The following is a 12,130-nucleotide window of genomic DNA, read 5'->3' as shown; positions in this document are numbered from 1 at the left end:
CCCCATGGGTCGAAGGGTAATATGTTGTTCAAAACACCCTCAAGGGATAGGGTGTTATTGGAATATAGAATAACCATCATAAGGGTGTAATTCCCTATAAAACCCAGCTTTTTCAAGGGTGCTAGGGGGTTAGTTATAGACACCGAAAAAAACCCTTAGGGGTGTAAATTATTTTACAGTGTAGCCGGATCGAAGATCGATGGACGAGAAGCACTTTGCTCCGTGCAAGCAGTCCAAGGCGTCATCGGTGCGTGGTGGTGGGCAGACATCTTTGCACGTGATCTTTTTTACATGGCAATAATCGACGCAAAAACGCCAGGTACCATCTTTCTTTTTCGCAAGGACGACAGGCGAAGCCTAAGGGCTGGCTGATGGCTCGATGACCCCTTTGCGGAGCATTTTGTCCACTTGTGATTGGATGACTCGACGTTGAGCATGCGATACCCGATAGGGACGCCGACGAATAGCATTCGTGCCTCCAGTGTTTATACGGTGGTGAACGACAGATGTTTGACCTAAAGGCCTGTCGCCGAAATCAAACATGTCACTGTACGATTCAAGCAGGTGGCCTATGTCCGTTGCCTGTGCAGAGGTCAGGTCAGGTGCAATCATTTCCGCAATGTCATGCGTTAAGGAACCAGAGCTGTGAGCTGCAATTGGCGCTAAGACGGCCCGCTCGGCATTCAGAATCTCAATGTCAAATTCGGAACAACAACAAACGCTGGCCAAGAACATGCCGGCTGGAATCACTCGAGGACACAGGCTGAAATTCAGAAGCGGTGGAACGACGTCGTTGTTAGTAACCGTGACCAACGTATGCGGAACAGCAACGTTCCGGTCCAAAAGCACATCGATGATGGGGCGAAGCACATGTTCACCGTCAGGAACCGTCAGGGCGGTCGGTCAAAGTGACGTAAGTAACTGCCTCGGGTGACAGACGCACATCGGGACGAGAGCGCAAGGGCGGTGAGGCGGTGCTCGAGGCATCGGCGAGTTGAGGCAGTTCCAGCAGAAGAACGCCGGTCGCGCAGTCGATGAGAGCAGAATGAGCGGATAAAAAGTTTATCCAAGGATAACGTCGTGCGTAACGTCAAATTTGCGTAACCACCTACGCATACATCAGGCGGTCACCCGCAGGGTTGTCTGAACAGGCCAATCAAACGCTCTCCTCGTTCATAGGAGGTAACTTTTGTTTGCTTGAAAAACGAATAACATTGCCTACACTGAGCAGCTTGTGTTATCTAATTAGCTGACAAGAGGCGAGGAGCACGCTCAAGGGCAGAGGGATTGAATGGGGCCGAGCCACTGCAGTGAAAATCGATAATCGGATGAGGAGGGTGGTGTGGGCGTCTGGGATTGGTCCGCTTTCCCTTACTTAGCCTGCGGTGGTTGGTCGAAAATCGTGGTGGCATGCAACGGAACCTTAATAATTACGCTAAAACGGACCCTCAGCAAAGCAGAATTGGCAGAACGAGGTCGTTAACGTGCCTGAAGTGCTGGAAAAATTTGCGCGGCCACGGAAAGAAGTTTATTATACGGAAATAAAGTCATGCTCTTGGGCAGGTGCGAGTAGCCAGTGCCTGAGCGATCGGCGGCAGCCATCTTTTATTCCTTTCGGAACGGGGCGGCCTGCAGCTATTCAGAAGAAAATTCAGTTTTTTTCGGCATATTATTGCACCTTTAACGCGTACACGTCAATCTGACGTGTGAGTTTTTGCAGTTTTGTGACGTCGCGTGACAGGTAGATGAAGTGGGTGCAGCCCGAAAACTTTTGACCAATAGCCGAGGGCTAATAGCAAAAAGGCGTCGAATCAGAGATAACTATTTTTCTTTTGTTCGGTCAGATCAAACATAATCAGTGTGTACACGTAATATCAGATGGCGAGCTATCGCGGATTTCATGACGTCGCGTGACAGACAGGTGAGTGGGGGTGGTCCAAAAAAGTTTTTGACCAATCGCGGAGGGCTGATTGCAGAATTGGAATAGAAAAGTTTGGAATAGCTTTGCGTTATAGCGCCCCAGTTCTCGTCTAACGATTCGCACCACGTCCTCTGATGGTGACGCATGCTGCTGTGCGGGTTGAACTTCACAAATCGACGTTGCACCAGTATTGGAAAGTCTGGCGAATGGTTGCAAGACGCGTCGGCTTTAGGCCTGTTCGAATTATCGGCACTCTTTAATGATTGCATCAACTGGAGAACAGCTTTTGCACATGAGCAGATTAAACGCGTCGTCACAATGCCCTTAAGCACGTGCCCGGCCTTCTCAGCTTCTGTCATGTTGTGATCGGCCTTACAACAAAGTGCCAGCACCTCCTGGATGTACGAGACATAAAACTGCGTGGGGGATTGGGCAAGGGAGACCAGTTCCTGCTTTGTGGCAATTTTACGGCCGGCTGGTTTGCCAAACAACTCTGCCAACTTCTGTTTGCGTTAGTCCCAACTGGTTAGCTCTTCTTCGTGGTTTTCGTAGCACACCTTTGCCGTGCCTCTTAGGTAGAACAACAGGTTAGCTAGTATAAGCGTAGGGTCCCATCTGTTGATTCCACTCCCGCGTTCGTACATGGCCACCCACTCTTCAACGTCGGCGCCATCGGTCCCGCAGAAAGTTCCAGGATCCTTGGGTTGCACAACGACAACCGAAGGTGGCAGCAACGTAGCTGGCGACCGTGACGTAGGAGGCGGCAACGACGTTGATCCCGCGTGCTCACCGTCATTCATGGTGTGGACGGGGATGCGACGTCCACTGCGGAGATCCGTTTCCAACCGTGGTAGCCCGCACCTCTCACCAATATGTTAGGGGGACGTTGGGAATATAGAAGATTATATTTACAATATATATACAAAATGAGTCTGAGTAGTCAAGATGGCTGTCCCCCAACAATCCGCAGCTGCCTGCGTCTCGCGATCTTCTTCTTCCTCTTTCGTTTATCCTTCCGTAACAATGTTAAGTAGTCCCAGCACATTAATTTCTGTTCACAGAATCCCGAAACACCAGAAAAAGACACGTATAAAAGCGTTGTTGGCGCCATGCTGTGAACCTGATGTCAACTGAAGTTCGGAGCACTGCAAGTGAACCTACCCTGCCTTATGGGACAAACGTGTCACCAACAATAATGATATGGGTGTAATGGATTGCGTTTTTGTCTTTCTTTTTTTCCAGTCTGCCAAGAAATCGACGCAACACAAATACGTTTCTAAGACCACGGATATATTTGGTTTGAAGTCCATCATGTATATTTTGAAGCACCACAAGAAACTGTGACAGCTATAACAGAACCTCAGTCACTTTAAGCTTTTAGTTAGAAAAGGTAAGCGCTTTTCTACACATCTGACCGAAGAAAACGTAAGAATCTGATGTTCCAACTAAGATAAATAGGAATAAGTAGGATAAAACAGCTCACGTAGCCCATAGAACATACAACCGATGGCCTTTTAGAGTTACATAATGGGCACAAAGATGAGAAACACCACCGAGACGGCAGAAGGTTACACTTAGTAATTAGATCATGAAATACTATAGGCTTGGGGTGGCGGCTGCTGGTGTAGAAAAGGTGACGGGATCCCTGGGAGAAGCATTCTTAGTGCAGCAGACTTAACATGTAAAATATGATGGTGCATATGTACACACAAATGTACCTAAGGGGTGCCCTGGGCATATTGTGGCATTTAAGGGAAAAAAACGTTTCTGTAGCGAGCTGGCGCTCGCCATGAATCTCTCCCTGTGTTCTAGTCTGTACTGCTTTAAAGTATGCGCACTTGAGAATATGAGCTATATGTATAAGGCACCGACTACGCAGGAACTATTTATTGGTGCAGTCAGTTACATCAAATTAGCTTTATGCTCGTGCAATACGGGAGAACACGAAGGGAACGTTTTTAGGAAATTATTTAGAGATAATGTTGAATGGATAAATGTCCGGCAATAATGAACTCATCACGCAGTTATCAGGCGGGAAAAAAGAAGACAGGATTGCGTACCAGGGATGGCAAAAAAGGATTGATCAGTGGTCGCAGCCATTAGATGGTCCTGGTCACACTGCCAGGAGACCACGTAGCCCGTCAGCGGACCCCTTGGCTCGTCCGGCGCCTTCCACTCGAGGTGAGCTGAAGAACCATCTTCTGTTGCATTCACTGTCAGTCCACTAGGCTTACTCGGCTCTGCAGAACGCGTAGCGGAGACAACACGTGGCGATCAACACTGTGGGCAGAATCTATGTTTAAACTGGGTGTTGCAGTATATTCCAGTTGATGGCACCAGGTTGCTGCTTTTCTATTGCTGAAGCACCGCGTGTCAGAGGTTCGAACTGAAAGGCCCCAGAGTATGTTTTAATGCATTTCAGCTTCAGCCTTTGCTTCTCCGTTAAGTTCGCCCATATTGCCTCAAGGTAAATACATCGGCTAAGCCGCGTGCAAAGAAAATTTAGTACAGAGGCACGACAGTTTCGTCATTTTTTTCATCATCCTCAATTCCAATGCCCCGGATAGCTGAAACATGTGATCATGAGTGACGATAAACGGCGATACCGCGTATTGAAACTCGTGATTTCTGTGAGCCTCGATGGCCACGCACAGTGAGCGCATCAAGAGCGACCGATTGAAGAGCTGTAAATAAGCGTAATGTAGGAAGTACCTGGCACCTTCGCGGGACCTTGGATAATGAACAAAAAGACCAATATTTACTGTTGAATTTAGCAGCAAAAATACCTGACATGTCGGTTGCGATGACCACTGTGTTTGCATCACCACATCCTAGGTTGTTGCAGCCTCTCACTGATAGTGAGTAGGTCGTGTGTGGTCTAAGATCTGAGAGCCTGACGTATCCCGCTTTGAAGGAGGAGTTCCAGCCGTGCAACACGACCTCGTCGCATTCGGTCGAGTTCTCGCAATTCACCCAGTTGCTGTAGTTCGTTGAAACCTGAGGAAGAAGGCGAGGACAACAGCACAGCGATAACGCGGTCATTGGGAGGCGTGAACCGTGCACATATTGGTTACACCAACAATGCGCGCCCATATTTACATAAAATGAGTTAAGCGCATGGGAAAATCCGTATTTTGAGCTCGATTCAAGCACGCGTGCGCGCAAGCAAACACACACATGCGCACAAATGAAGGCTTCGAAGCGGCTGTATATTCAAAGAACCCCAAGTTGTTAAGACCACGTAATTCAGCCCGCTAACTCCCAGAGAATAATTGCACGAAGAATTCTATCGCTCTTAGCGTGCCTTACAACTTGCCCTTCGTTAAGTTCAGGAGAGACTAAGACATTCTTTGTTCCTACACTGACCTAGATTTGTACACAGTAGGTAAATTAACAGTGCATTGATTGTTTTATATATTGGGGTCATTAGTTCGGTATGAGCTTAGGGAGATTCGCTTGGGACGTTTCCGCTTAATACGTATTTGGTCACTCTTGCCATGTGCGACTGGGCAACTTTGAGGCCAAAACCCCGAGTGACTACATCATGGTCCCCCCTACTCCAATGAGATGGAGAGACGGGATAGTTCGTTGAAGTTCATAATGAACAGATCTTGAAGCACACGACCACGCACAGTTCTTGTGGTCAAGGTTGTGTGGGACAAACCGGAATATACGACAACGATCGCAACCGGGAACATCGCGCATTCTTAAAGGCCTCAGGAACTCCACATCTTGCGAACCATTGAAAGAAATATTATCTGGCTTTCAAAGAAAACAAAAATTATTTTTGGACATCTAGATTAACTAACTCGCTAGTTCGTAGATTCAGATAACTTCAAGAAACACTAAAAAGCCCCCGTCAGTCAAGCCACAATCATTTTACAAAATATGGAGTTCTACTACCTTGATAATTCGCATTTGCCTGCGTTTTCTTTGTGTAGTAATACGTAGTGTACCGGGTGGTTCTTATGATATGACCTCTTGTTTTGGGCTTTGCTGCGAGTGCGCGAGAAATCGTTTAACAACTTATAAAGTCTTTGGCTAAAAAAAAAAATATGTTTCGGTTGTGAGCGAAGCGCTATCCTATCTGAATTTCCAATCTCTTCGTGTGTGTGTGTGTGCGTGCGCGTGTGTGTATGTGTGTGTGTGTGTGTGCGTGTGTGTGTGTGTGCGTGCGTGCGCGCTTCAAGATCTGTCCAATATGAAATTTCATCTCATGGAAAAAGGGATGCCATCCCTTCTTTTATTTAAATGAAGGAAGTGGTTGCCTGGTGATTGAGGTTTTACGTGCCAAATAAGAGGGCCCTCCGGAAATTTGGACCACCTGGATTCTTTAACGTGCAACTAACCCAAGTACACCGGTGTTATGCATTTCGCTCCCACCAAAATGCAACCGCCACGGCCGAGATTTGATCCCGCGACCTCGTGCTTAGCAGCCCAACACCATAGCCACTAAGCAACCGCGGCGGGTAGAAAATGGAAAAAAAAAACTGCCTTTATATTGCCGTCTTAAGTGTCATGACTTGTGACATGGCATACAAACCCAAACGAAGTAGAGAAAGCCACTCAAACGAAGTGCATCAATACGAGCAACCAACCTCTACATGCGTAACGGTGCTGTTGAGAAATATCCATGACACAGCAGCTATGTCTGGCGTGGACTGGAACCCTCTTGTGGACAACGTTGGAGCCAGAGGAACTGTTGGACGAGAAAAGAAACAGAACCACACATACGAGCAATTCGCAGTCACCACGTAAACAGAACTAAAAACAGCAGCCATACAGTGAAAACTACTCCGTTGATACACTGGACTTTAACCGGCAGCATACACTGCCAACTACTTCCTGTGAAAAATGAACATCAATAATTTCATTTCACAGCACCGCAATAACGTGCCTCATATATACACTATTATCACGTAAAACATACAAACATCCTTAAACTTAATGGACTAACGGTAAGAACATGACGTCATATTTAGGGCCACTTTAGCGATTTATGTTTAACTTAAGGATTAGTGCTCTTCCATAAAAAACAAGCCTGTGTCGTTTATTTTTAGGTCATTTGAGTACACCGTTTACTCTAGAGGTGTTCTGTATCACTATCTCCCGCCTGGAACATTTTTTTTGCTTAAACGACAAAGTTCATTAGCTATGCTTTTCATGATCACCAAAAAACTTCTGCGCTTATACCTAATTAGCTTACCTGAATTGTATTTCAAGTTAATCCTGCATTTTTCGCGAAGCATAGACTACTTCACTGCATTTGCTGTTCTAACGATGCCCGATGGTAAATTTAATCAGGTGCCTCCTTAAAGCGCGCGAGATGTAAGGTAAATGAGCCTGAGGAAGTCGCGACGTTCTTTTTTTAAAGGGACGCACAACTAATTTTCATGGTAGCTATTTCATTTAATGCAATGGAGAGTTTACTGGTCAGAATGTCTAATAATGAAGTGGTAACCCGGAAAACGCCGTGGAAAATTTTTATCAAAATTTTTCGATCTGCAGTGATGATGTAGTCGTTCACGGGAAGCATGCTGAAAACGGTGATAGGTGAGTGCGATAGCGATTATACGCCAGCGCTAGTGGGAGGCAGATGGCAAGTGCGGCCGTAACAGTGAGAAATTATTATTTTGTTTATCAAGTCGATGTTCCGGCAGTTGATGTTTTCCGAAGTGTTACAGTGTTTCTTCGATAACAGCTACGTGTTTTTACTGTTTCCTGTCCAACTGCATTGCTATTTAACCAGTCAAAACGAAACCAATCGGAGCGAAAGCAAAATGACGCTTTTACACATGATACGCAGTTCAGCGTGTTGCCGTAGCCATGCGTGCACTTTTTATTTCCGGAGCATATAATTAAGTTCAAGTGTCTAATAATATAGCAGTTGCAATGTCAAGCAATAATTGGGCTGTACTTAATAACAGCCGGTTTACGTACAGTAATCTCAGGCTATATCCGAAGTACCAAGATTTCACTGCCAGGCCTCGGCACTTACTGGTTCTTGAGACCTTCTTTGCCAATTTAAAATTATTGTTCCTACTGAAATCGCGAACACCATGATGGATTCTATCACAATAAATCATGGTCAATTCACTTCCATGAACCTCTCACAACACATTCTGGCCACTAGACAGTCCCTTTATTAAGCGCTTCAGGCAACAGTGCTGGGACTTCCGACTACTTCCATTTGAAGGTCTTATTTTTTGTTTTAAAGCGACAGCATTATTTGCCTGTTCTAACCACTTCGTGGTTTGTATGTGCCCAGCTGTTCATGGCCAACTAAGAACATACGTGAGATGTTACTACTTGCCACTAGACAAAAACAAATGAAATTGCTCGATGATCGATTGCGAACCCTGTGCCCCCAGCACAGAAGTGCCTTGCTCTAACCATTGGGCCATGGACTCACGCCACCTAAAAGGCGGAAAAATCAAGGGCGATTAGGTATCCCTACGTGGCTGAATGCGAAAGCATGCATGAGAAGTCTCTCCGATGATGGCCTCGGCCGCGTTAGCGTACTTGCGTTGACGTCCAAAGAAGCCGGGCGCAGCAATTGACTGACATGCCGAAGTCCATCGAAGCGCACGGCAGAACTCACCGAAATCACCGCACCGACTGGCATCGCCGCGACGCGCGGCGCTATGCTATATAGACTGGTCACACAATTGCCGCGTCCCGGCAACTTCGGCTTATCTAACCGTAATCTTTACCGGGAAGCGCTTGCGGCGAACGCTATGCGTGAAGGCGAGCATTCTGGTTACGTTTTCTTTCCCCCACATGGTCGGCGCCGCCACCTCAGCGAATGTGTCATGTGGTGGTGCTTCAAGGAACCCAGCGCGAACTACTAATTGGACAGTAGTGTGATTGCCGGTGATTAACAATTGGCAGCTGTAGGGTGCACAGGAGGCATAATTTTGAACATGAAAAGGGCACAGGTTAAGCAAGACTATAGGCGGCATGGCTGCTTGTTGCTTACCGAGAGGCCAAGTGCTTACGGTGGCACTTGCAGGGCGGCCGTACTCTCGTTTTCCTGGGGTCCTCTCCAAAGAAAGCAGCACCTGAACCTCGTACTCTGCGCCTGAGCTGAGATTCCCTATCGTAATCGCCTTCTCAACAGTATGGACGAGTCTGTAGAAACCATTCGTCTTCACTGTCACTTCGAACTCCGGGTTCAGCTCTGGCGCGTGCCGCAGGAGCGTGATGTTCCATTCCAAGTAGAGGGAACGGGTGTCGTTCGATAGGATTGTTGTAATTATAGGCGTGGGAATAGCTGCGAAAATTGCAAAAAAGGAAAAACATTACGTGAAGGAAGTTGCCGCAAGTAACAGGAAAACGCACAGCAGTCTAAGAAAGAAAACAGCATTTTCGCTTATGTTCTTATTCTTTCATACCATGGATGGGACATCTATAATTTACCCCTAACAGATTATTAATTTCTGTGTAATTCACAATTTAGAAATGAATATTCTTGTTCATATGGCAGCAGCTTTCCTTTGACATAGCCGTCCAGATTAACATTTATTCTGGTAGTTTTTGTAGATGTTTCTTGCCTTCGCTATCCAAATTTGCATGCTGGCAACACGTGTAGTTTTCTTTTTTTTAATTAATAGTGCTCTATTTTTAAACACCTGAGGATTCGGCAAAACAAGCAAGTGCTTGTTAGCGCGGAATGAGATACAGTCGCACGTATGGTGAAAACAGATAGAGTGAAAGAAGTGTAAGATTCGAAGGCTCTGCTCTCTTATTCTACGTGACTTTGCCATAGAACAGAATGTAGCGTAAGCAAGGCTTGATACCCACAAGTTTCTCCAGACTCTTCACGCCTGTATGTAGCATGTATAATTTTTTATCTCAGTATGCCACTTTCACCACACTCTTCGTGTATTCAATAAGCATGTATAATGTTCTTGTTCTCAATGACTTATCTGGTGACTTACTGGAATCCTAAGTAGCGCCAAGAATACAAGGACAGACATAAGAAAGACAAACATGGCGTTCGTGTTAGCGCTACTTAGGATGCCAGCGTGACAGAACAAGTAGCACGAATTACTGCTTTACACTTATTCAACCTTAGAGATCCAAAAATCGTTTTATTCTTCGTGCACTTGCTTACAATTTCAGCCTGTGCCCCGACAACATAATCCGCACGTTTATGCTCATATCAGTCCATACGTACTTTTGAAAAAACTTGAGAGTGCCCTCGAAATGGGCCTGTTAGCACGAGCGCGTAGTATAGCATCTGTCTAGTCAGCTATAGGTTAGGTTTTCTCAACTACTTATATCGTCGTGCCAACTGAAAGAACAAACGTTCTCACACGAAGAAATCTTTCGTGGTCGAGCTAGTGGTACTGATCTCAAGTTCAACAACAACATAAGCAAACAACTGTTGGGCCCATAGCCAAGGCTAGTGTGGGCCCATGTCGTATACATGCGTATGTGCTACGGCGATCAGGACAGTGATGAACAAATGCGTATTGATTATACATAATTGTACAGGATGAGAAACAATTAAGAGGGGAAAAAACATACATCAGTGCAACAATAGAATAGTATTACTGAAAAAATATCACCGCAAAGACAGAGCAACATTCTTAACTAATTTTTGAGAGATATAATCTTTTTATGGAAAACAAAAAGTTACTGTCACTCTTCACTTCTATTGGTAAGGCGTCCCATATTTTCGTACCATGATACTGAATTAGTCTTTGACCGTATGGGTTTCGGGTAACTGGTAAATTGAAATTTATGTTAGTAGCGTATCTAGTATTTCGTGTAGGAATCACAAATACCACAAATACGTTGCTGCTGCGCACTCGTAACGGCTTTTGCATCGGATGAAATCTCTCCTGACTGACATCTAAGAGGCCGCTCTCGCAGATAGTATTGTTGCTGGTAGCCACGAAAGATACTGTGAATTTCCGCAGCTGTTTCAAACACTGTAAATAATCTAAATGTTGTAAATGCTTCTCTTCCAAACTCTTAACACTGGTGTTCTCTATCTCGCCCTTCTTCTTTTTCTGCTTTCTCTTGTGTGGTCTACATTTAGCCACATCCCTGCTGACACATGTCCAAGTGTCAGCAGTCAGCTACAGACGCATGGCGCTGCCACCGGAATTTCTTTCTCCTTTTCGTTCTTCTGTGTGCAAAAAAATAAAAACTGGAGCAATTCTATGCCCCTTTACATTGCTGTTCAGCACTACGTGATTATCATGTCATTGTCCTGAGGGTTTCTTCATACGTGCAGCTTGGATCGCGATTGTGTGCCACAGCCTGGGACGGCTGAGGGCTGAAGTTTAGGCGGAAAGAGTACGTCACGAAGTCAACCTTCACAATTCAACGTTGTCTGACACCGTATACTCCTTTTTCCTGAACTCACGAGACCCTCTGCACTGTAAATGATAGCAACCACGTCTGCCCGTTTTCAAGACGCTTACGGTATTGTTTGGTCAACGGTAGGTTTTAGCAGTTGCGGCCGTCATAGCGTTGGCCTAAGGCGGCGCCGACGAAGAACAATGTCTTATGTCAACAATGAAGCAACATGTCAATGGCACTTGAGACGACTACACACTGCCATTTTTCATCTACTGTCATGACCTACTAAGCTTTTGGGAGTGTTACACATTCTATTATATATTAGCGAAATGTGAAAACACCTTGTACTTAGATTTAGGCGCTCACTAAAGAACCCCAGGTGGTTCAAATTCTCGGAGTCCCCCACTACGGCGTATCTCATAATTAGATCGTGATTTTGGCACGTAAAACCCCATAATTTTTATAATATATTATTAGACCTACGAAATTATCATATCATGGTTTCTTGCTATGCTTTTCTTCTTCCATGACCGCGAAAGACAGTACTGAAGGAGATCCAGGCCGATTCCAACATGACCCCACTGATCAGTATTATAACGACCAGCGCATTATTTAAGACGAAGACACACAGGGGGACGAGGGCGGGCACTGTTTAGCACTGCGCCCATGCTCGTCTTCTTGTGCGTTTTCATCAACTCGCCCAAAGCTACACCTTACTGAAGCATATTCAGGGTTTCATATTAAAGGATTAATGCAGTGACTTTGTTGTCATTAGAGTTTTTTTTTCAAGCTTCATGCATAGAAATCACGGATGCGATTGATACCAAATGCAACGAAACACCACTGCGCTGAATTTTGGAGCAGTCAACCAAGATGTGAGCATTATCCAGCAAT

The 12,130-nt window shown here is 45.6% G+C and overlaps 1 protein-coding gene across 3 annotated transcripts in view; it reads right to left on the bottom strand.

Moving 5' to 3' along the window:
- Nucleotides 1–12,130, bottom strand: part of LOC135912996 (receptor-type tyrosine-protein phosphatase F-like) — a 110,676-nt gene that overhangs the window by 24,818 nt on the left and 73,728 nt on the right. For all 3 annotated transcript variants that reach the window (XM_065445606.2, XM_065445604.1, XM_065445605.1), the window contains exons 9-12: nt 8,901–9,194; nt 6,520–6,620; nt 4,708–4,918; nt 3,982–4,161 (exon numbers count right to left, since the gene is read on the bottom strand). In XM_065445606.2, coding sequence (XP_065301678.1) covers nt 3,982–4,161; nt 4,708–4,918; nt 6,520–6,620; nt 8,901–9,194 — 786 coding nt within the window. The remainder of the gene's footprint in view (nt 1–3,981; nt 4,162–4,707; nt 4,919–6,519; nt 6,621–8,900; nt 9,195–12,130) is intronic.

The sequence above is a fragment of the Dermacentor albipictus genome, unplaced genomic scaffold (genome assembly GCF_038994185.2).
Source record: "Dermacentor albipictus isolate Rhodes 1998 colony unplaced genomic scaffold, USDA_Dalb.pri_finalv2 scaffold_13, whole genome shotgun sequence".
Taxonomy (NCBI): domain Eukaryota; kingdom Metazoa; phylum Arthropoda; class Arachnida; order Ixodida; family Ixodidae; genus Dermacentor; species Dermacentor albipictus.
This window is presented reverse-complemented; position numbering and strand designations above follow the sequence as displayed.